Genomic DNA, 25973 nt, shown 5'->3' with positions numbered 1-25973 from the left:
TGGGCCCAGGGGAGAAAAATTCAATAGACCCGACGCTGAACTATAAGTACCGGTGCTAAGCACCGGCACAAATTAAGCACTGTCTGTTTCTCACAAAATTACATCATTCCCCTGCTGAAGATGGAGCTGATGCCCATGTGCACTATCATCTAAAGGAGGAGTCACCTATCTCGTGACTTCCAAAGACTTTTCCAGGACAAAAACACGTGCAAACATCCGGGCCCAACACCAGATGGTGATCTGTGCATAGTGTGTGGATCTGCAGCTCTACATGCCAAGAACAGATGCATACTGGTAAGTAGCATTTTTCTTTCATTGCCCTAAACGTGACTTTTGACATGTCAGAAAAAGCAAAGAAAGGTCTATTTCGACCCTGTGGTACTTGTGGTAGAAAGAAGCTTTATTCTCTGATGACCCTCATCAAACCTGCATATACTGCCTTTATCCATTTCACAAGGCCAAGGACTGCAAGGTATGTCATACCTTCTCTTCAAAAACCTTGAAAGACGTTGAAGGTAGACTGCTGTCATGGCTCCAAAAACTTAAAACCGGAAAGGAGTCTGTGTCAGATGATGACAGTGAAGATTCTTCATCTTCCTCAAAGAGGTCTCAAAAAAGAGAGAGAGAAGTTTCCCATTCTCATTCTTCTCAGGAACCTCCTAAAAACAATTCCTCTAAAAAGACCCCTCATTAGTTGAGGTTTCCTCAAGGGAAAAGCAGAAGAAAGATCCAACTTTTTCCTCAAAAAGACCTGAAAAATCAAGGTCTAAGCCTCCTACACCTCAGATTCGTCACACTTTCAAAAAAGATTTCATCCACTCCATCGACGCAGAGATTGTTGGTGAGTTTTTCACCATTGATGAGAAAATCGTCATCACCGCCCTCAAAGACAAAGACATTCACCTTTTTGTCTACGGCATCCACTAACAGTATCATATCCACTCTGTCTACGACCACATCCTTCTCAATGACCTCCTCGTCGACAAATTAAACCTCCTATACCACCGACGCTCAAGATAGATTCAACCTCGTTGATGATGACATTGACGACGGCACTCCAGTCGACAGCAAAAGCAGCCTCGGCAGCGTCTTCACTCAAAACACCGTCCACGATCTTGACGACATACTCGTCCACGAGAGGAAAAATTCTAGAAAAGATACAAAAGCATGAAAAAATCAAAGCATCTCTCACCTGCTTATTCTTCACCAAGTAGGGTGTCACCATTGCTGCCTACCCACCTTTTAGAAGAGGATGACTCCGATGACGATGGTACTTTTGGCATTGCGCACAGTTCATCTGAGCTGCATGTCAAATGTCAAGAGGATGAGTACGACAAGGGTGAATATTACGACCAGGGGTACAACGCTCCACCAGAATAATTCCACCAGCAATATCAGGAAGAAATGGTGTGTCTTCCTTCACCACTCGTTTCTGACCTGCAGTTCATATTAGGAGATTATGGAAGGCGTATCCCTCCAACGTCCCCTTCCACAAGACACACTTCTCCACCTGCAAAGTCTTCACCTTTGCAGCCGTCGACAGCATAAGCTTCTCTGCAATTACTTATGCCTCCATTGACATGGCACACTCAGCAAACAGCTCTGCTCCAGGATCCCAGATCTTCAGATGATGACAGAGAGGAGGGTGAGCTCCATGATGCTCATACTGAATGGGATTAATATCTTCTATCAATGCCATCATCTTCAACGCCTCCTCCTGTGTATTCTCCTCCCGTGGACATAGGGGGTTTCGTAACCTTCGCGAAAAAGCAGCAAGTAGGTTCAAACTTCCCATGCCTACTCAACCAACAGACTGTTTTCTTTATGATTTTAAGGAGCCCTTTCGCAAAATCATTATGGCTATTCCCAATGTTGATTACATCTGGGATGAGGGTATAAAGGTGAACTAAAATCCAGCCACAGTTGCTGCGGTGTTACCATGCCTGGATAAAAAGTACAAGGATCCGTAAAATACTCTTGCATGTCTCACGGGCTACCCCAAACCAGATTCCGTAATCACACAGGTGGCCCAGCGCCGATCTAAAAACCCTTCAGCACGAATTTCAACGCCTCCAGACAAAGAGGGTAGGTGCCTTGATAACATCAGAAAGCGTTTTTCTTCAATGTAAGCACTTAACAGTAAGGGCGGCAAACTCTTTGGCTGTTCTCCGGTGATACAATCTCAAGATGTGATCCGATATCCCTCCATACTAAGGCCCTTATTATGAGTTCGCTGGTTCAATGAAACGCCAAACTCTTGGTGGCGGTTCGCGCGCCGCATTAGGACTGTAGCGGTTAGACCATCACGTGACTACTGCTTCCGCCAGGGATCCACGATCCCTGGCAGTGACGCTGCAGTCTGAGGCCCCTATTATGCTGTCAGTGTGATGCGGCGCCACCAAGCATAATGGAGTTTCCTCCCCTCCACACTTATTTTTATATATATATATATATATATATATATATATATATATATATATATATATATATATATATATATATATATATATATATATATATATATATATACATATATTCACTGAAAAAACCATAGGTTTCACACACGTTATAGTTAGGAATTAGCATTTAAAAAACCTTGCAAATTCACTGAAAAAACCATAGGTTTCACACACGTTATAGTTAGGAATTAGCATTTAAAAAACCTTGCAAATTCACTGAAAAAAACCATAGGTTTCACACATGTTATAGTTAGCTGTACATTTTACTGATAAAAAACCAATGAAATTCCCCCGTTATAGTTACTGTAGGCAACTATAACTCACGCGACCGTAATGCTCTGCTGATGCTAATACTGTATTTAGACACTTATTTGCCCATGTCTTCTTCCATTAAATTTTAGCTATACATATATTACAAATATTTTTTTTTCATAAAGACACATATGTCATCAGCAGAGCATTACGGTCGCGTGAGTTATAGTTGCCTACAGTAACTATAACGGGGGAATTTCATTGGTTTTTTATCAGTAAAATGTACAGCTAACTATAACATTTGTGAAACCTATGGTTTTTTCAGTGAATTTGCAAGGTTTTTTAAATGCTAATTCCTAACTATAATGTGTGTGAAACCTATGGTTTTTTCAGTGAATTTGTACGGTTTTTTAAATGCTAACTTACTTTACGCCATTCGTGGCGTGCGCGCCCAGTTAACGCAGTTCGTTCCGTGCGCGCACGGTGCGCTTCGCGCACCGTGCGCGCACAGTGAGCACGCGGTGCGCTTCGCGCACCGCGCGCCCACTTTACGCAGTTAGTGCCATGCACGCGCGCACCGCGTGCCCACATTATGCGGGATGGGCCATGTACGCACGATGCGCTTTGCGCACCGTGCGCACATGGGGGACATATTATGCGCATCGTTGTGAAATGTTTTGTTTATTATTTTCGTTTAATTGTTAAGCCATGCACGGGCACCATTTGAACATGGGGTGGGGAGAGTGTGGATAATTTTTTTTTTTAAACAAATTTTTACCGTACGCGTACGGTAAGCATAATCGGCGATTTTTCGAAAAAAAAAAAAATTTGTTTTTTGGCCTTGGGGGTTGTTTGGGGGCCCGTATATCACTGCTGCCCCACTCAGAGTGCGAGAGAGAAAATGGCGGCCGCCGCTTCCTGGTTTCGGCCGATTCGAATGTTTACTAAGATCTAAGAGCCAATCAGAATCGCGCTCGCGCACGTCACCGTACGCGTACGGTAAGCGCACCGTAAGCGCACCGTAAGCTGGCTCAGATATATATATTGATTTAAAGGCTATTTTCTCAGAATCTACTGAACAGATTTACACCAAACCTACAAAAGGCACTTCCTTGACCTGAGGACTACCTCTCTGCCAAATTTCAAGTAATTCTGTTCAGCCGTTCGGGCTGTAGCTGTGTCTAAAGGTCCTACGGAAAAATGCATGGGAAAAACGCGTTTTGGGACCCCCCTTTTATCTCAGCCCCCGCTTGACGAATCCCCCCGAGACTTTCAGGGTAGGAGCGGAGCGTAGCGCCCCACCTATTTTGAAAAATACGCGAGGATTCGTCGACCGGCGCAAAAGTTATTCAAAATAGAATGTTGCGGATTTCCTATGGAAACGTGGTCCTAACTATAACTACCTACTGGCGACCGCCAGTAGGTAATATATATATAAAGCGCAACTAATACACAGCGGCGTCTAGGTGCTAACATCCAACCTCCTGCCAGCCATTGGGAACCAAGACTAAAAAAGGGGAAAAAATAGGGAAGAGAAACTAGTCGCCGCTTATTACTAGGCCTTAAAAAGCCAAGTCTTCAGACCCTTCTTGAAGGATATCAGGTCTGGTGAGTTGTTCCGTGAGAGTGGCAGTTGATTCCACAATCTGGTGGTAATGTATAGGAAGCTTTTGCCACCCCAGTTGGAAAGATGTGCCTTGGGAACTTCCACCAGCCAGTGGGAAGAGGACTGCAGTATTCTTGGAGGAGTAAACCTGCGAAAGTGGTCAATCAGATATGCAGGGCCCTGGGTGTGCAGAGCCCTAAAGGCGATGCAGAGAGCCTTGAACTTGATCCTCTTTTCCACCGGGAGCCAGTGAAGAGAGTTAAGAGCTGCCTTTGCAGAAGCATATTTTGGTAGTTTAACTAGCAAGCAGGCGGCTGAATTCTGCAAGACCTGCATTTTGACGAGGAGGGCTTTATTAATTCCGATCAGAAGGCTGTTGCAGTAGTCCAGCCTTGACAGAACTAATGCCAAGACCACTGTTTTCTGTAGGTCAGGTGGTATAAAGAAGAAGATTTTCCTCAGAATCTTTAAGGCGTAACAGATAGCTGATGTGATTGCATTCACCGCCATGAAAAGTGTGGCAGTGAGGAAACAAAGGGGGCCCTACAGGGCACCCTGTTGCCTCTGCGCCATGAGGTGCATGCAGCGGGGCACATGTTGTGTCCCCCTGTGTGCATGCACTCCTAGTTCCTGCAGGGCATCGACTTAATAGTCGATGCCCTGCAGTAACTGCCTTTGATTCTCCCATTGCGGTGCCTTTTTCAAAGGCACTGCAGTGGGACTGCCAAAGAACCACCCACCAGAGTCAAAATAAGTTGTACTGTGGCAGGTGGTCTTTAATGGCTTTGGAGGTCTTGGAGCGGGCGGAATTGTGGTGTCCCCGCTCCGAAACTGCCAAAGTCATAATTAGGCCCTTAGACAATCTTCCATAGGACGTTAAAGCTGAAGCCAAGAAACTCTTGCAGGAGGTTGAGTGCACATCATCTGAAATTATTGATGGCACCATGGACATTGCCAGTTCTGGTTTCCAACAACTAGCAGGAGCGGCAGTGTTAAGAAGACAGGGCAGTTCGGAGGCTTTCCGACCCACATCCTTGGTTTGAATTCTAACTGCCGCATTACAATTACAGTGGGGAATTCAATCCGGCCAGTCAATCAGCTGGCTGCCGATGGGCTCAAGGAGCCCGTCGGTCAGTCGGAAACCACCATATAATCCCTTACGTACGGCGTTTCTGCCATAGGGATTATGATGTTGGTTTCCTACAGGCTTTCAATGTCGGGTTTTCCGACATGGAAAGCCTCTTGGAAAACAACTATGGGGACCCCTATCAGAGTCCCCTTCCCTCTGCAGCCTCTGGTTTTGGGCCAGGGGACCACCTATGGTGTCCCCTCTAAATCCCAGCACTGTGTATTGCCTGCCACACGGTGCAGGGATTTTCACAAACTCCCATTTCTCTATGAAGTAAAGTATAGTATAAAATCCTGTAAATAATACATACACTATTCCCATTCCAATTTATACAACAGTAGGAAAAATGTTGGACTCAGGAGGGGTAAAATGTACTACTCCCATCCATGCAGTGCAACAGTATGGAAAATGTTTATTTGTGGAGGGGTAACATTCTCTATTCTCACTCTAGTCAGTGCAATAATAGGGAAATTGTTGCACTCATGAGGGTTAAATAACTATTGCACTGCACACAATGCAACAGTAGGAAAAATGTTGGATTGCAAAGGGGTAAAATGTATTACTCCCGCTCCAGTCAGTACAATAGTAGTGAAAGTGTTGGATTACGGAGGGATAAAATTTGCTATTCCCAGTCCAGTGATTGCAACAGTAGTGAAAGTGTTGAATTGCGGAGGGGTAAAATTTACCATTTCCACTCCAGTCAGTGCAACAATAGGGGAAAGTGTTCATTAAAATAAATTTACTTACCTCCCTATACCCCTTCAAAACCCACAATCCGCATCTGAAACTTATTTTTTAAAACAAATTACTTACACAACATAACTATTTATCAATTAAGTCATTATAATTTACTTAAAATTATTTAATAATTGATCATAATTAATTTACTTTTCACCCTTTACCCCTACAAAACTCACAAACCGCGCCTACAATTTAGTGTAAAAAAAATACTTACACAATGAACATAAATATTTATCAATTAAGTAATTAATATTAATTACAAATTCTATAATATCAATATTCTTGACAACGATATTCTTGCAGACGATATTTCTATATCACACTATTTTAGACACAATATTTTGGTATGACGATATTTTGGTTTTGATATTTTGTCTGAATACCATCCCAAGTCACTTCGCTTGTCAGCCAGGCTCCTGAATTCAGCGAATTTGCGCATCTTAACATTTCACCAGACTGCAGGAACGTCTTAGACAGAGCTTGCGCGGACAGTACAAATAAAACCTATCACCTGAAGTGGAAAAGATTTTGCATATGGAGGCAAAGTGCTTAGATGCATCCACTTTCCTCTTCCCCAGAAGAAATCCTCCTGTATCTTCTGCTTCTGGCACAATCTGGCCTAGCTCATGCATCCATTAAAGTCCATTTAGCAGCCATTTCCAGCTTCAGGAGATCACCCACATCATCTTGATTATTGTCTCCCTGACTCGACAAACAATTCCTCAAAGGATTATTCAGGGTCTTCCCACCGCCAAGGCCTCCTCCTCCGCTTTGACAACTCAATTCTGTACTTTCACAACTTATGAACGACCCTCTTGAGCCCATCCACAGAGCAGATATTACATTTCTGTCCTGGAAGGTAGCTCTCCTGTTGGCCTTAAACTCAGCCAGAAGAGTCAGCAAGATACAGGCTCTCACCATTCAGGAACCTTTCCTTCAATTTAGGGACAATAGGGTAATTCTTTGCTCAAAGTTTATTCCTAAAGTCCCATCAGACTTTCACCTCAATGAACCTCTAATTCTGAAAAACGTTTTGCAAGACTCTAAGACCCCAGCTGAAAGGACATTACAATCTTTAGATGTCAAAAGATGTTTAAAGTTAAACTTGTGCAAAACAAAGAGCTTTTGCAAATCCAACTATTTGTAGCATACAGTGCTCCAAGGAAAGGATATCCTCTCTCCATGCCGAGCATTGCTAGATGGATATCCAGCACCATTCAATTCTGTCAACCAGAAAGCAGGCAGACCATTACGCACCTCGGTGTGTGCTCAGTCTACAAGAACTATGTCTACTTCAGTGGTGCTGTTTGCCAGTATGTCTCTTCAAGAAATTTTCCGGCCAGCTACCTGGAAGGATAGACATACCTTTACGCAGCACTACTGCTTGGAATCAGCAGTTCACAGTGATGCAGCAGTGGGCCAAGGGGTGTTACGACATCATTTCCAGTGAAGGTGAACCGTCTCCTTCTTCCCACCATCCTCTTACCTGTTATGCATATTTTGCATTGTAGTTATATGCATTTCTAGAATGTTATTCTACCTATATTTCAATACATAGCTATGTAAATGTATGTTTCTTTTCCTACATGTCAAGATGCTAGATTTTGTGGAAAAATGTGCAACTCAGCTGTCGTTTAATCTGATTCAAGCATGTGAATTTAAGAAAGATTATAGGAAGCTGGCTCTGTATATACTATGCCAAAGTAAGGTATAGTGTACACAGAGTTCAGTGAATCCCTAGAGGCTTTACAGAGGAGTAGATAATACATTACTCTCTTTTGTGGTAGTGTGGTTGAGCAGTTAGGCTTATCGGATGGCTATGTTAAGCATTTGTTGTACACAGAAATGATAACACACACTCAAAGACTGAATCCATGACCAATTGTTTTGTATAAAACAATATTACTTTGTTACTTTTATTTTAGCACCAAGGAACTCCGTTGCAGGTAAATATACGTTTCAAATAGCAGTACTTGTCATATACAGTAGGAATGTATTTGCAGAGGAAGTAAAATACTTTACAGTGAGTCTGAAAATACTTTGTGGAGCCAAATCAACAGTAGCAGTACTGAGCAATACAGAAAATAGACACTAAGGGCCTGATTAGGAGTTTGGCAGTGCGGCGCCGGGTTCGTCCCACCACCAAACCCGTGGTGGGGCTGCCTGCCAAATTACGAGTGTTTCTCGCGTCTGGCTGTCTTTTTTTCATGTTCCCACGGCGGTGACTCAGATAATGGGCACCTCAGTGGGAATGCCAAACACATAAAGTCCATGCCGTGCAGGAACTGGGGTTTCCTCTCCGCCACGGTTTTCATGGCAGAGGAAGCGCCATGAAAAGCGTGGCGGATAGGAAACTTGTAATATGCTTGGTGAGACCCTGGTGGCTGCGGCGGGGCAATGGTGCCCCGACCACCTTAATTGTAGTAGGGCGGTCGGAAGACTACCACTGCTATGCCCCCATGTGGACCGCTAGACTTGTAATCTATCCCTTAGTGTAAATAGGAAAAAATGTAGTGCAATTCTATTGAAGGAAAACAGTTATGCGCATTTACAGGGAAGTACTCGACTTACACATCCAGCCTACGGGGGTTTAGACCAACAATGGGCTAGGGTCAGATCAAGGTAGGTACTGCACCACCAATGGCACTGGGGCAGCTGGGTGCAGAGTCACTAGGCCCAATGTTAGTCAGGGGAGACTTGGGGCACCTGCAAGAGATGCAGGCTGCAGGTAGGTTATCGTGGTTTAAATGCACTTGCCGCAGGGGTTAAAGCAAGCACATGGGGCCCACAAGGCAACACCAACCTTACACCACCAGTGGCACAAGGGTGGCCGGGTGCAGCGTGCCCAATGCAACCAAATAGGGATCATGGTTGCACAAAGAGGCTACAGACTTGGACCAGGAGGCTGGACGAAGGTGACCACAGGCTGAGCAGGTAAGCTGCGATGTCAGAGGAGGCCTGAACACTATCGGCTGGGCTCCCCAAAGTCGGGGCTGAGGATGTCAAGATTGCTGGTTAGACTTCACTGGGCAGATAAGCCACTCAGATTCGGGCCTTGTGCATCGGGTGCAGAGTGGGCAGGGATAGCGGTTCCATCTGGAGGCCTGGTAGTTGTATTCTTCTGGAGAGGGCCGCTGTCCTTGGGAGATCTGGTCATTGTTGAAGAGTGGGCAGTCATTCTCAGGTTCTGGAAGTTGCTGGACACAGGACAGGCGTCGTCTTAATGCAGAGTCTTTAAAGCTGGAGACAGACTGGTAGGGCTGGGGCTAAGTCAGTCATAATCTCCAAGCTTTGCTGCACGTTGTCTTCTTCGTAGATTGCAGGAATCCGAGGATCAAAGTTTGGGGTGTCCCTAAATACTGAAATAAGGGGCATTACAGGTACTGAAAGGTAGTAGCCAAAGGGCTACTTGCCTTTAGGATGACTTTACCTTTTGTATGTCCCTTCCCTTTGGGAAGGGGGCATCCTCTAACCTGATTAGCTAAAATCCTTCCATCCAACATGGAGGATTTTCTAAGAAGGGGGGTTACTTCATCTGTGGACACCTTAGGAGTTGTCCTGGCTGAGAGGTCACACACCTCTCCTGACTACTGATTTTCCCACCGACCTTGCTGGCAAAAGAGGGGCTTGTTCAGGGGGGCAGACATCTTCTCTTGCTGGAGAGGCCCTGGCTATTATAACAAAGAGCTGGAAGCCTTTGCGGCTCACTGCCCTGAATGCTGTTCCTGCTTGGGAGTAGATGAGAAGCACCTCCACCCCAAGCAGCCTTTGTTCCTCACCCACCAGAGCATAAGGGCTCCCACCTCAGGGTTGTCAGAAACACATCTGTGTGTGTCAGGCTGGTGCAGACCAGTTATCTGGACACAAGGGAGTTGGTAGTTCTTCAGAGGGCATCTCTAAGATGCCCTCTGAGTACATTTTGTAATAAATGCAGCACTGGCATCAGTGTGGGTTTAATATGCTGAGAAGTTTGATACCAAACTTCTTAGCATTCAGTAAATCCATCTTGGAGCTGTGGGGTTTGTAATGAGAAAATCCCAGTCCGTGTACTCAATATGGCTTTACTGCACTTACAATGTCTGCGAATGGACACAGGCACTGTAGGGGCATATTGCTCATGAAGCTGTACCCTCACCTGTGGTATAGTGCACCCTGCCCTAGGGCTGTCAGGCCTGCTAGAGGCGTAACTTACTTATGCCACAGGCAGTGTTTTGCAGGCATGGCACACAGGGATGTGTGCCATGTCAACTCTTCAGTTTAAGCTGCACAAAAACACACAGTCTGGAATGGTAGTGTGTATGTGTTTGGTGAGGGGTCTCTGAGGGTGGCACAATACATTATGCAGCCGTTAGAGACCCTCTCGGGCCACAAGGCCCTTAGCACCAGTAGTACCTTTTACAATAGACTTGCATGTGGACCAGAGATTTGCCAATTGTGGAAAGAAAGGTACAGTTTTGGAAAAGAACACAGGCACTGGGAACCTGATTAGGAGGGACCCAGTGCACACTCAGTCAAAGTGCATCAGACATCAGGCAAAAAGTTGGGGATAACCATGCAAAAGGGGCAATTTCCTACAAAGATACAATACTGGAGTAAGAAAATAAGGGCCTGATTCAGATTATGGCAGATGGGATACTCCGTTACAAACGTGACAGACATCCCTTCCACCGTATTAGAAGTGCCATAGGATATAATGCACTGGTCATAGGGCGGACGGGATATCCAGCACATTTGTGATGGAACATCCCATCTGCCAAGATCTAAATCAGGCCCTAAGTTGCTTACCTGTAACTGTAATTCTCCAGTATTGGAATGTTTCATAGATTTGCATGCGACCCACCCGCCTCCCCTGGGAAGCTCACCTTCTCTCTCAGTGAGGGTTTGTTTACACTCGTGCTTTAAAGATATGAGGTGCTGGGGCTTCTCACATGAGAGTTCCAGAGGGTGGTGCAACCTGATTGGTTAAAACTTAAGTTTGCTTTCTTTTAAAAAAATGACTATGATATGTTACTAAACTGAAGGGCCTATGGCCTTTCTAGTCTATACCTATAATTGTATTGCTTTCCTAAGGTACAGTGGGACTCCCATCTCGACAACAGGGAATGATACAAACGTGAATCTATGAAAGATTCCAATACTGAAGAACTACAGTTACAGGTAAGTTACTTATTTTTTCCCTTACCTCAATGATTGGCTGTTGAAGGCAGGCTCACCCCAGGCAGTCCAAAACCACCTCGAGCCTACGGCAAACTTCCGTTCATATTTGGGATTCACAATCACACCTGACTCCTTCTCATATGCTTCTCTTCATCAGAGCGGTTCACTTATGTGCCTTTTCCCTGGAAAGTAGAGTCCAAGAGATTCAGGCTATGATCTCGAACTTTGAGCCTAATCCAGGATTTTAGTGAGGTTGAGGCTGCTGGGTTGGATGGCTTCCTCGCATCCTTCTGGTCAAACGCACCAGGTGACATATGCAGGCTCTGCAGTGAGATCTTAAGTCTCAGTAGGCCCAGCCTCAAGGAAATCTCTCCGACTATGTCCAGATCTCGTAGGAGACTGCAAAAGATATGCAGTGATGGTTACTGGACTGCGATTGAGTAAGCGGCAGACCTTCCTCCCTATCTCACCAAAAGCTGACAGTGGTGACCAATGCATAATGTTTGGTCTGGGGTAGCCACCTGGGAGTGGTGGAGAGCAGAGGCCTCAGGTCTCCTCTTGAGCATCTATGTGTATATTTGGTCGGCATGGCCCATCTTGCTTGTTGCTCTGGTGCTTTAAAAACAACAGTAAAGTTTAGCTTCCATGTTGCTGAATATTAAAATACCTGCTTGGACTAACTACTGTCCAGTGTGTTAAAAGCTAATGTATTGCACCACATTTGCTTTTTAGGTCTCGCCTACGCAGTGCGCAAGCGTTGCATAGGAAAAAGACCTTTAGTAATTGACACAGCTTTGCCGGCAAAAACGGGCACGCGTTGCATTGCTTGCAATGGCAACGCGTGCATGTTTGACGATTCCCTTGTGGGAATGAGCTTTTGCGCCATATGTTATTAATTATCGCTCCTTGCGCCGCTCGCTCCTGCAAGGGAATCTGACGCAGGCCCCCTCCTCTCTCCCCTCCCCCTGCTGCCTCCTTTCAGCGCGAGTCGAGCGCGCTTGTTTTAATTAGCTTTTCCTTTTATTCTCACGACTGCGTACCGTTCACGGCAACAACGAAAGTGACAAGCCTTTCAGTTCCAGCACCCAAACCATGCAACCCGGTATCACTGCAGCTGCATTCCTAGCGCGGTCGCATTAACTTTTTCTTTATGTTCCTGTTAATTTTTCCGTTTTGAGGATGTCGCTTCTAAAAGTTTCTGTTCCGATTTTGTTTCACATGTTAGATTTAAATTAATGTTATTCCTTAATTCATTCCATCTCTTCATATTCTCCATGGTGAAACCCTCTAAATTAATTTATTGGTGCAAGGTTAGCAGTTAGATGCGACCCGTGCTTCAGCTTTGAACACTGTGCTCTTTCCAGTTTATCCCTTGGGTACATCCATAGTGACTGGGCTTGTACATTTTCTAACTGGATTTCTTGTGGATTCGATCAGCCCCATAACATATAATGATGCGGTATTGCCGTGGATGTTGAGGTTTCACAGATGGACCTAATCCTGTGGCATTATTAGCCCACAACAGGCCGGCAGTGTGTCTGGGGCTCAGGGCGCCAAAGACGCATTGTAAGGACACACACAGGGTTACAAATGCTGTAGATTGCTGTAAACTCATATGTTGTCGAAGTTACTGTCCATGATCGTTTTACATCTCAAGGGCTGCCATGGTCTATCGAAACTACCCCAGTAACGTGTTCTCAGAACAGTGACGTGTATTTAATAAAAGCCTACAATAAGTGTAAAATTCACTGCCACATTCTAACAGCACTTTGCATCAAACCTTGTGCTTGTTTTTGCTATCCTCCTTTCGGATGTTTTTACGACCTTATTTTTTTTAAAATTACTTGTAGACACATGGCCCTTGTCTGCAGACTTGTTGGGACAGATAAGGCCATGAAATGACTCCAGGGCCCTTTCTAATTACTTGCGCTACAAACCCTCCACCTCCCACCTTCCCACCCACCTCGCCTTAGGCTGTTTTCAGGCAGTGTCACAAGGTGTTTCTAAACAAGGCAGCGTCTCCTCCACCCTACTTATCGAAAGCAAAACCTTAGTTCTGTTTGGGTTGTTGTGTCCCCCTAATGCCAAAGTTGTCCATCTTTTACGCATGGCCATAGAGGTCGCAAAATCGCTAACTATAGTGCATATCTGTGACACCTCTCAGCAAAACACGGGCTGATACTGGCAAAATGTACCCCAACCCCTGCTCCGTTGTAGCCAGCAACAGACCCCGCAAAATGCAACATTTACTAGCACTATGGTACACAGTGTTTTAGAAGCGCCTGGAGCTTGCACACAAAAAGTAATAACAGCGCTTAATTGAAGCCGGTGGTTCCCGGTGCTTAGCACTGGCATTTACTAAGAGAGGTCGCTTTTACTGCCACCGAGGATGGCATGATGTTGTGGAAATCCATGCAGCGTCCGCCTCAGAAGCCCTTCCATTCCAGGCGGATTGCCTTCGCTCGGGCAGCCTGGGCAGATAGATTGGGAATAGTCACCTGCCCATTAAGTGGGGGCAAATGGAACACTTACTTGCACCATGGCACATAATGTTTTTGAAGCGCCTACTGTGCACGCACAACATATAATACCAGCGCTTAATTGGAGCCGGTGGTTCACAGTGCTTAGCAGCGGTATTTAATAATTAACACTGGTGTTTGAGCACCAGTTAAGGTCCCTCTACCCTTCTACCACAACCATATAATTACATAACACATAATAACAAACCAATAAATACAACATACATCCCACATAATACCACTCACTCCAACAAAATTACTTCTAAGAAAACACTTAAGGTCCCAAAAGCGAGACCTATTGGCTATGCCAATGCTTGTTATTTTTATTTTCTATCCAATAAAGACTATCATAATCTCAAATTTTTGTTTTTTTGTATTGAATCAACAAGGCTTACTAACTTGCGTTGTGCTTGCAGTGTAGAGGAGCTTGACATTACTGACCATGCTTTCTGAAGTGCCTGGTAAAAAGTTGTTTAAAAGATCTCTTTGTGTCATTGTTGAAATAAGTGCTGTTTCTAATGCAGAATGACCTACCTTCCCTACAGGGCCTATGTGTCTCTCTTCATGAGACATCTTTGTGAACCAGGGGCCGATGGGTCAGAAACATTTGCAGATGGAGTGCCACGAGAGGGACTCTCCAGACAGCAAGTCCTGACACGAATTGGGGTTATGTCCCTTGTGAAAAAAAAGGTATGGTGCTTGTACAATAGGCATATGAATGTCAGGGGGAGGTGTGGTTTCTATGATGAGGGGTGAAGGTAATAATATGAGATTTGTTAACAGTGAAGGGGTGAATTTGATCGAATTACGTCAACTCAGACTTGTGGAAATAAACACTGTTGTACAAAATTTATAGGGAGGTTGACTTTTTGGTTATTTGTGGATGCTAGCCATACATTTCTCTCTAGTACAGGGGAACTTTTCATCTTAATGAAAAGAGCTTTTATAAGCCTCTTGGTGTAAGAAAGTGGCTCTGTATATACTGCACCAAAGTAAGGTTCAGTGTGCACAGAGTCCACAGTCCCCAGAGGTTTGGCAGAGGCTAAAGTTAGATATAACCTTACTCTCTAAAGTGGTAGCTTGGTCGAGCAGTAAGGCAGTATCAGAGGATAGTGTAAAGCATTTGTTGTACACACTCAGTCAGCAAATAGTCTCACACACTCAAGAACTGAACTCTAGGCCAATGGTTTGTATATGAAAATATATAATTGTTTTATTTTAGAAACACAAATAGGTATCAAAATATACTTTCTCAGAATTAGATGCTTTAGTTAAATATTTTCAATAGGCAATAGACTTTTGAATGCAATTGTTACAGTTGATGCAATAGGCAACACATTTCAAACACAATTATAACATTGAGCTCAATGGGACTTTTTAAGTAAATGCAATTACAGTTACTTTGCGTATGATTTTCTTACTCAGGATTGGATCCTGGATTCAACCCTGGTGCATTTCCTGTAAACAGTTGAAAGAAATCGTTTTTGTTACATAGGCGATTTTTAAGGAATATTTGTACGTTTCCAAAATCGACACAAAAGAATTTCTGGCAAAAACTAGGCAATGTTATCATATGGAGGCAAATCAAGTTATCGGTAAGTACGGTTGTAATTACTTATCAGGGTCAGTGCTGGGCACCAAGATCCAGCACTGGGATATCTCCTGATAACAGGTGAGTAATTTCGTTTTCGTTGATTGGCTGATTTTTAGTGAATATTTTAGTTTCAAAACTCGACACTTAAAAGAATTTCCAAGTGAAACCAGTCAATGTTACCCTATGGAGAAAAAGTGAGTTATCGGCTTTTAGGTAAGTACTCGACTGGCAGAGTTAAGGTTCTGGACATAGACTCAGGGGTCTCCCAGGGTCAGGTAGGTACAGTTGTTACACCCTCTGTGGCACAAGGGCAGGCGGGTGCAGAGAGAGTTGGGCCCAATGTTAGCCTATGGCGGGCAGGGGGGCCTTTGGTTGGTGGCTGCTAGCAAGCAGGCCACGTGGCTGTGGGAGCTGGGCTCCTGGTCACTCACACAGGGCAAGTGGGGAAGTAGATTAGGATAGATGTTGCACTCCCAGGGGCACTTGGGCGGCTGGGTGCAGGGTGCTCTTGAGCCGTTGGGAGCACAATGGATTTCAATGGAGAAGCTACAAGACGAACAAAGGCTGCAAGCTCGGGGACGAAGATTCTTCAGGTTCGACCACCACTTCGAGAGGTAATTTGGGAAGCTGTAGGTTAGGTAGGCACCCAGGAGCTTGGCACAGGGGGCCGCAGGGCGCCGGGTGCAGGGGTATCTTTTCGCGTCGGGAAATCTTACCCTCTGCTGGTCGCGGTAGAAGGGGTCCCTGGTTCTGAGGCTGCAGGCATCGTCAGGAGCGTCGAGGTGGGTCCTTGGGTGCTGGATTCTTGGTCACAGTCACCGGGGGGATGTCCTCGGGGTCTTTGTCCGCTCAGGCACAGGCCAGGCTCAGCAGTTGCAGAGTGTGCAGGAGTCGCGGTTCCTGGTTGGCACCAGGGGTTTGTTACTTGCTTTCAGCAGAACCACTGCTCGTGGGAGTCCCAGTCTTTTAGAGTCACAAGGCAGTCAGGTCCTCCGGGGTTTTCGAAGTTGTTGACCACTGGAGAAGCCGGGTTTTAGCAGGAGCAGGTTCGAGGGTTGACAGGCCTGTAGGGCTGGGGCCTAGTCAGTTGGTGTTGTCCTCTTGTTAGCAGCTGCACTGCAGGTCTTTCTTCTTGTTCTTCTTGCTTGTTTCGGATTCTGGATTTGAGGAAGGAAGGTTCAGGGTGCCCCTAAATACTAGATTTAGGGGCGTTACAGGTAGGTAGAGGTCAGGGACCAATGGGTCCCTTCCCTGGGGTGGGTACACCCCCTATCCTGCCACTCTCCAGTGGGAGGGCGGCAGGAGCCTAATCCTGATTGGGCAGGGCTCCCCATCCTCAAGACGGCGAGAGTCCGGGGTTGTGCTTCACCTCGCCTCCCCCACCTGAGGGATGGGGTTGGCAGAGGCTGGCCCGCCAGAGTGGGGGTCAGAACCGGTGGGGGCCAGTTGCTGAGTACAGCAAGTGGCCTGGAGAAGCTCACAAAGGCGGCATGCCTTTGAAGCTTCCCCTGCCCATCCTGGGGGAGGAGACCTAGCACCTCGCCCAGGATGTGCATTGTTGCAGGCCCAGGAGAGCGTGTGGCTCTCTACCCAGGGGTCCAGCAACATGTCTGCTGGGTGGCAGCCTAGGCAGCCTCTCAGATAGGACGTGGATTGTGGGTTAGGTTCAGGGGGCAGCTCTAAGTTGCCCTCTGTCATGCATTTTACATTAAATCCCACACTGGCATCAGTGTGGGTTTAATGTGCTGAGAAGTTTGATATCAAACTTCTCTGTCTTCAGTGCAGCCATCATGGTGCTGTGGAGTTCATGATGACGACCTCCCAGCACCATATACTCTTAATGGCAGCACTGAACGTACAGTGCCCAGGAATGGACCTGGGTACTGTAGGGGTACAGGGTTCATGCACCTGTACCCACACCACTGGCATAGGGCACCCAGCTAGAGGGGTGACTGAGGTATGTCAGGGCAGTGTGTGTTGTGGGTATGGCACACAGGGATGTGTGCCATGTCGACTCTCTGTTTTGTTCTGCACCAAGACACTAAGCCTGCGAAGGCAGTGTGTGTGTGTGTGTCAGGGTACAGGGCCTCTAAGGGTGGCACAATAAGTGCTGCAGCCCTTAGGGGCCTTTTCTGGTCACAGGGCCCTGGGTACCTAGGGTACCATTTACCAGGGGCTGACATGTGGCCAGAGATGCCAATTGGGTTTAGGCTTCATGTAGTTTTAGGGAAGGAACACAGGCCCTGGGGTCCTGATTGACAGGGCCCCAGAGCACATCAAGTCAAAGAGCATCAGTAGTCTGGCAGCAAAATAAATTAAAGCGGGGGTTTACTGCAACAGAAACCCACTTTCTCACACTTGGACCATTGTGTTTTTTCTTCTTTAATTATGTTTTGTTGTCTTCTTTCCTTTTATTGAAACATGTAGTCAAGAAAGAGGAAGTCTGCTGAGCACTTTTTATACAAGTAAAATCTTCAAAAGTGCATGTGCTTAGAAGAGATGTTTGATGCTATGTATTCTCTGGAGAAAGTCTGCTGCTAAAGTGTGCATTCAAACTTGTTATTGTAATCTATATTTATTTGGCAGGTCCAGGAGTTTGAGCACATCAATGGAAGATGGAGCATGCCAGAGCTCATGCCAGATCCTAGCGTGGAGTCCAAGCGATCATCTAGAGCTTCATCGCCTACCGTCAAAACATCAACTACAACTCCGGATCCAAGCTGCACCAACACCCCTTGCACCTCCAAACCAGGTACAGTTGTGACGCGTTAATTGCAACATTGCACCCTACTGATTCTGGCATATTTCCATTCTAAGTGCATTTCCACTCAGAAACTACCTGCATGTCTGTGCTCAAGACAATTCACTTCAACTCAAACCCGCTTATTGAACCATCAAGATATTATGATCAGAGTTAAACCCAAGATGTAAGACCCTATTCTGTGTGTAGCAACAAAACCAAATCAACCTTCTTTTCATATTACTTGTTAGAGCTTTCTGTTTTATTCTTCTAACTGGAGAGAGCTCCCCTTCAGAATAATCCCAGGTGCTAGACTGGATCCAGATTTTTTAAAGCAGTTGCTGTGGAGTGCTGACAAGTAGTGCTGTTGGACTTCCCAACGTCCTCGTGCTGCCCTGGAAATGAAGGAGCAGAGCAGCATAGAGAGGCTACTCCTGCACAGTGTCATTTTCTTTCTTTATCCAGTATTGGATCTTTCATAGATTTACATGCTTGAATCATTCCCCATCGTCGAAGTGGGAGTCCCATGGTACCATAATACAGCAGTATATATTACTATCATAAGCTATAAAGTAAAAGAAAAAAATAGTTTAGTAGCCTATCTATGTGCTTACTTAAGAAAGGACCAAACATAAACTTTGTTTTAAAGTTTATTCACCAGTTTCCAAGTATAACATAGCATTTGCAAATATTGAGATATATGCATAGATGATAATGTCGTTACATCAGCAATTAAGAAACTTGTCGGTTCCGCTCAGGAGTTAATCACAACAATAGTCTATTCTTAATGCACATGTAAAATCAGCAGTTATATAAACAACACTTCAGCCTGTCAACATTTCGTATCCCCGGTATGAGTTTTTGTCCAATGATAAACACATTGATCGCGTGAATAATAAATACCATTCCATTATTTTGGTTTGACACATAGATATTATCTCAACCTACACCAGTCGTCATCAGCCCGCATTCCAGTTGTGTGGTAGCTTGCGATTGTACTAATGACGTGTAGTGTTTGAACGGGCCCCAAATTTCCTTGGGGCGGGACGCTCTGGGTAGCGTAGTGGAGTACAGATTGAGATTAGTGTTGCAATAGACAAGGCTGTTTAGCCATTCCTTTAGTGTCAGAGCGTTTTTGCGGCCCCATTTAATTGCAATTTCTGTTTTAGCCAAAAGTAATCCTATGGCAGTAAATTTCCTAAGAGCTTTAGGAATGGTAGTCACGTAACCCAATAGTGCGACCTCAGGAGTAGGAGCAATGTCTAAATCTGTAATTTCCTTTAGTACTCGGAAAATTGCGGACCAATAAGCTGTGATTTTGCCAAAGTTCCAGGTGAGGTGTGCAAAGTCGGCGTGCGGGGATTAACACTTTAAACAACAGTGGGGTTTATCTGTGTTTAATCTGTGTGCCCTCTCGGGGGTAATGTACACTCTCCGTATAAATTTAAAATGAATCAGTTTGTGACGGCTGTTCAGAGATACCTCCTTGGTTTGACCACAGCATACTGCCCACTGATCGTCCAAAATGGGATGCCCTAGATCTATCTCCCAGGAAGCCCTTAATTTGGAATTAGACGTGAGTCCCGTGCTCTCCATGCCACTGGAATCAAGCTATCCTGACTGAAGAGGGGGGAAACCGGTCCTAGGATGCTTGTTTCCAGTCCAAGGAGGACCTGGCCTGGCAGTCCGGGCTGGACTGTTCCCATTGGGCACAGGGTCAAGACTGATTTGCATATGGCTGGGTCCAAACTGGAATTGCATGGTGAACAAAGAAACGATGGATTTAGGCCCAGATCTCTGTACTGGGGTGAATGTATGACATTGTTCTGCATTCTGTCCATCAATAGTTATTTTTGCTTAATTTGGAATCATTCATCGGGATTATGTCTACACATGCTTTGTACATTTTAGAGATTAAGTGTTCACCTCCAAAGTTATCTAAAACAACAGAAAGGGGAGCAAAAGCTTCCGGCTCCAACGGGAATCCAGGATCCAAATCTCTCACCGCTGACCATACACGACTAAGGACAAATTTATCCATAAAGGAGGCGTCACTAAACCTGTCCCCTTCCGAAACAGAAAGTATGTGCCCACCTATGTAAAAGTACCCAATTGTGTGTAAATCGTATTTGGAAAGTGTGTGTTGTACAATCTTCTCTCCTGTAATGGGTATCCAACGGTTGTTGGAGATTGGTAATCCAGGAGAATATAGCGCCGGGGAGCCAAAACTCTTTTTAGCTTCTGCCAGGCCCAACTGGTGGTAGAGACAGTATAAATGTCATGCGGCTCTCGTGGGAACCCCAGAGGCAGTATTGATTTAAGTGTGCAGGTAAGACTAGATCAGCTTCTGGTCGCAAATATGGGATCCTAGCATCTGGATGAAACCAGGAGTATGCATAACTGCACTGCGCCACTAATATAGCTGAAGATTAGGAACACCAAATCCTCCTCTGTTATAAGGTAATGTCATCACCTCCCAGCAGACCCTGGGCGTTCTGCCCCCCCATGTCAGTCGAATGAGGTGGGAACATATACTCGTGAAAAACTGATTTGTTAGTGGTATCGGAAGATTATTAAAAAGATATAGAAATTTGGGAAGAACAATCATTTTGATCAATGCAATACGACCAGCGGTGGAAAGTGGGAGTTTCAGCCACCTGTCCACCTGCACTTCGAGCGTGTTTACAGCCTTGCCGTAATTTAGTTTAATAGGTTTGGCGGTGTCCAAGTCTATGTGGATCCCTAAGTATTTAACCGAGTCAGAGCCCCAAGCAAGTGGGAATTCACAGTCCCATTGTACTGTAGCAGGCGTAAGAGGGAATATCACTGACTTATGCCAGTTTATTCCAAGACCGGAGAATCAACCAAATCTAATAATCTCTCTAATTAACGGATCTAAGTTTGTCTGCGGGTCCCTGACATAGAGAATAATATCATCTGCATACAGTGACACCAATAGAGGCCCTGTATTGAATCGGATTCCTCTCTGCATGTGCCGCTCCAGAAACGGACTAGTGGATCCATGGCTAATATGAATAGAAGTGGCGATCGGGAGCAACCCTGTCTGGTTGCTCGAGATAATGTGAAGGAGCGGGATAGTGTACAATTTATACGGATCCTGGCAGTGGGGGCAGTGTATAGCAGGGACATAAATTCCCTAGGCATGTGCATTACCGATATTAAAAAGGGCCATTCCAAGGAGTCAAATGCTTTCTCTGTGTCCAATAGGACTGCTGCTGCTGGGACTGTAGGGTTAATTCTGTGTATCAGTGCAAACAGCGTGCGCAGATTCAAAGAGGTGGACCTATGGGGAACGAAACCAGATTGAACTGGGGAGACTATTTTGTCCATTAGTAGGGCTAGGCGCAGAGCGATCATTGTCACCAATATTTTGTAATCTAGATTTAACAGTGACAATGGTCTATAAGACCCACATAGCAAGGGATCCTTGTCAGAATTGGGCAATAAGACAATCACTGCCTCTCTGAGACTGGGAGGAAGCTGTTTCTGTTCTAGTGCCTCGTTATAAACCTCAAGGAGCAGGGGGGCCAGTATGTCTTTGTACAGTTTGTAAAAATCACCAGAAAAGCCATCAAGGCAAGGCGCAGTGGAGCCATTTATTCCATCCATCGCACTGCTGAGTTCGTCAGAGGAAAAAGCTTCAACCAAAAATTCCTGCATATATTTTTCCAGGTATACCAATGCTATCTCTGAAAAATAGTGACCTTGTTCAGCAGTGTCGTGTGTAATTTTAGATGTATATAAAGAGTCGTAGTATGCAAGGATTTCCTCGTGAATCTCAGTTGTGTCTTTTAGAAGGGTTCCAGAGTCTGTACTAAGCTCAGTGATGTATGCCTTGGCATATGGAGGCCTCAATAGCCGTGCTAGGGTATGTCCCGGCCTCTCACCTTCTCCATATCTACGAGCCGTGGCGTACTTGATGAGAAAATGTGTTTCCCTATCAGTGGCTTCGCGGAATTTCGCAAGCAGCACCAATCTGTGTTTGTGACCCTCAAAGTCTGGGGAGTGCAGCAGTGTGGTGTCAAGGCTAAGGTCTTTCTGAGGTCTTTTAGTACTCCAGCGTGTTTGGCAATGGAGACACCCCTAATGTAGGCCTTAAAGGCTTCCCAAACGACTGCCCATGTCAACCCACCCCGTATTTAATTCAAAATAATCTTCTATTGCTTCCCTGATCTCCGAGTGGAACAAGTCGTCATTTAATCTCCACTGACGTTCCTGTCCTTCCGGTCTGGGAATGCAAAGTGTGATTATCACTGGGGAATAATCCGAATATGTTCTGGGGAGAATTGTGGTAGATTTGTATAATGTGGATAATTTCGGCAAGATTAGCCAATAATCTATACGGGTCTACGTGTCATATTGGGCTGAATAGTGAGTGTAGCCTTTAGCGTTAGGATTGCGTTTCCTCCAGAGGTCAGAAAGGGGAAGTATATCGCACATCAACAACAGCACTCGCCGAACTCGCGGTTTAGTGGCTTCTGAAGCGGAGGATCAGTCTAATGCGTGGTTTAAAAGTAGATTGAAATCTCCCCCCATTAAAATCCAATCAGTACCTATACGAAGGACGGAGGAGTGCAATGCTTGAAAAAAGTCAGGACAGTCGACGTTTGGGGCATATAGGCAGACTAATGTAACAACCTGTCCAATCAGTTTGCCCACTGCTATATTGTATCGGCCTTCGCTATCTGAATGGCTCTTATACATTAAAAATTGAGTCTCTTGTGAATCAGTATCGCTGTGCCCCGGGCATTTGTACTGTAATTAGAAAAGAACCGATGTGGTCCCCAGCTGGATGCAAAACGTTTATGATCAGATTTAGGCAGATGTGTCTCTTGCAAAAAGGCTATGTCTACATGATGTCTTTGCAGGTAGTGGATAACATGTTTTCGTGTTCTGGGGTTGTTGAGCCCCCTGACATTCCAAGTTATCACGGACAGGTTGAAGTGATCTGAAAGATTAAGTACTGCTGACATCAAGATTATCGAACAGCATGAACAGTGTGGAATATACGGCAAGAAACGACGAATCTTAGTCAAACTACTGGCAATAGAGTTGTAATTAACAGTTTGCGAAACAACCCCACCCCCTCCCCTGCCCATTTTCACGCCCCAGTGCGCAAGGAACCACCCTAACTGCACCATAACCTAATGTATCGTGTAAATATCCCAAACTAAATTGCACCTTAGCAAGATAATACATTACAATCTGTGTCTTATCCAAAGTGCAACAGTACGTGGGGGGAGGCAACGCCCTGTCAGATCCCAGCATATGCAAAACTAGCATGAACTATGATAATGGATCTGTCTCAACCTTTATAGGGCCACTTACTATCTTATCTGACTTATCAAGTGAGCTTGTTATGTGCGTTACTCGTGAGAAAAAAGTTCTACGCTTGCAACTGAGCCACTGTGAGGTGGGGAAGAGCTCTTGGCAACGTCCTTTTGCGGGCTGCTGGTGTTTTTGTAGGATCTGCAAACTTAATGGGCTTCGGTAGGATTTTCAAAGATTTGGGGTCGCCCATTGATGTTTTCTCGCAATCTGGCAGGGTATAGCATGCCATACCGGAGGCCCAGGTTTCATAGCGTGGATTTAACACCTGAGTACTTGCGTCTAGCCTGTTGGACCATAACCGTAAAGTCAGGATCAAGTGCAATTATGGAGCCTTGCCAGGTAAGTTCTCCCTGCTCCCTGGCCAGACGCAAGGCTGTGTCACAGTCCCGAAAGTTCATAATGCGAGCGACGATGGGTCTTGACGGACATCCAGGGTTGGGGCGAGGTCCCAGCGAACAATGAGCGCGTTCAACCACAAATTCGGAGTGAAGACCTCTTTACCAAAAATGTCCAGGAGCATTGTTTCCACAAATTGATCTATCCGCCCAGTATTTGTTGACTCCGGGATCCCAAGAATACGAAGATTGTTTTGGCGACTTCATGCTTCTAAATCTTCATTCTTTATTGCTACCTCTTTGAGAATCTCCATGCGTTCTAGTTGTTTAGTGGACTGGGCCGGACCATCCTCAAGATCTGAAACCCGGCCTTCCACTGTATCAATTCGACGGTCATGCGTTTCCAGTTTAGCCCCCTTTACAACCAGACGTTTGTCCAGTGTGTCGAACCTAGTATCAAGGGACGTAAAACCAGCTCTCAACTCATCCAGTAGGGAAGCTTGGGTGGCTGAAGCATCAGTCATGGTAGTCGTTTCCAGGGCCCCCTCCGCCATGGAGCAATTGGAGTCCTGGGCCTTCTCCACAGGCTTGTTAAACGTTAAGACTCTCTATTTTTTTTTCCCATGCGGATTTTCTTGTGTGTAGTGGAGTAGAGTCTCAGACAGAAACGAAGGACCGCGCGCCCCAATCAGGTAACACAACTGGATATGCTAAGTTCATGGTGGCACGGCCAGTTTATAAGTAGTACCCGGGTGGCAGAGGGAAAATCAGCGAGGTGTGGTGTCTTCCAGCTAGCACAATAGTCTGGCATAAATCAGTGTATCCGCCGCAACAAGATGCCGGCAAGTACTCAGCAACCCTATTGTTGTGGGGCTCAATTGGTATGTGGCCAGATTGCTAACCACGATATAGCAGTGAAAAGGATCGTCACGTGGGTATAATGGCTGCAGAGTCACACTATTTGCGGATATCCCACGTAGGGTGCCTGGAGTTAGTAGCGTGTCATACGCACCAGTATCGCCTTAATGTTTTTAGGCCATGGAATCTATTTCCCCCAAGTCCGGTGGCAGTCTCACCAATTTACACAGCACCAGCCTTACGACGTTTTCACTCTGATCTTGGTTTAATGAGGAGGGGTTAGAGCTATGTACAGCTGCTAAGTTGTGTGAGAAAAGTGTTCAGTGTTAGATCGCAGGGCACAAAGATGGAGGCAGTCCCCGAAGACGGAGCGGGGTTGATGCCGGATTGCGCTTCCCACGAGTGCCCCGTCCCGCTCTCGCAAACCCAGCAAGCACAGCCGGACGGCTGCCTCCCTGTCGTAGGGGCCTCCGGGAGCATCGATGTCATCTCGCACGCGCCCCAAATTCACCGGGAAGGGTGGGAGCGTTCAGTGACGGACGTGCCAGGTCCGGGAGGGGGGCAAGGCTCACAAGTCGGTACACTCACCACGATGGAGTGGCGGCGGCAGGTCCCATGCAATGCGTGGGGCGCGATGAGTCAGGTTCCAGCAGGCCCCGGTAGGATGCAGAGCTGCGTAGGGCGAAATACGCAGGCTCCTTCCCCAGCGGTACCGGAGCCAATTCCGTCCATTGCTAGTGGCTAAACAGGATCTGAGCAGCTACGCCGATGCTCCATCGCTGGGGATATCGGCGTGGTGAAGAAGCAGCCATATCTGTTGATGGTTCGAGAGACAGAAAATTCTTGCCGGGATGGCTCGATGGAGCTTCAATGCCGCGCGGCGATCTTGGTCTGTGGCTTGGCCACACAGCCCCCAACCAAACTTAAACTTCAGCCAATCAGGTGACAGCACACCCTAGAATACTCCCAACAGAGCCTGAGTCCTTCAGATTGTCAAGCACAAGTGGGAATAATAACTCCCAAGCTATAAGGAGAAGCCTCTTAGGGGAGGAGGGTGGGTCGCATGTGAATTTATGATACCAATAGTAACTATTTTTGTTACTTCACATGACATTCAGCATCTTCGATATGTGGAATGACTGGCAAAGGATGAGGATGCATTTCCTGACTGAGGCTCAATTGTGAGTCTTAAACATTCAGCAGAATATTGCACGTACCTTACATGAATTGC

The 25973-nt window shown here is 45.9% G+C and overlaps 1 protein-coding gene across 7 annotated transcripts in view; it reads left to right on the top strand.

The window, feature by feature from the left end:
- The window catches only part of CHD3 (chromodomain helicase DNA binding protein 3), a 1560957-nt gene that overhangs the window by 1231578 nt on the left and 303406 nt on the right, over positions 1 to 25973 (top strand). For all 7 annotated transcript variants that reach the window (XM_085639027.1, XM_085639025.1, XM_085639026.1 and 4 more), the window contains 2 exons: positions 14409 to 14553; positions 18044 to 18209. In XM_085639027.1, the coding sequence (XP_085495153.1) occupies positions 14409 to 14553; positions 18044 to 18209 (311 nt within the window). The remainder of the gene's footprint in view (positions 1 to 14408; positions 14554 to 18043; positions 18210 to 25973) is intronic.

This window comes from Triturus cristatus, chromosome 12 (assembly GCF_964204655.1).
Source record: "Triturus cristatus chromosome 12, aTriCri1.1, whole genome shotgun sequence".
Lineage (NCBI taxonomy): Eukaryota > Metazoa > Chordata > Amphibia > Caudata > Salamandridae > Triturus > Triturus cristatus.
This window is presented reverse-complemented; position numbering and strand designations above follow the sequence as displayed.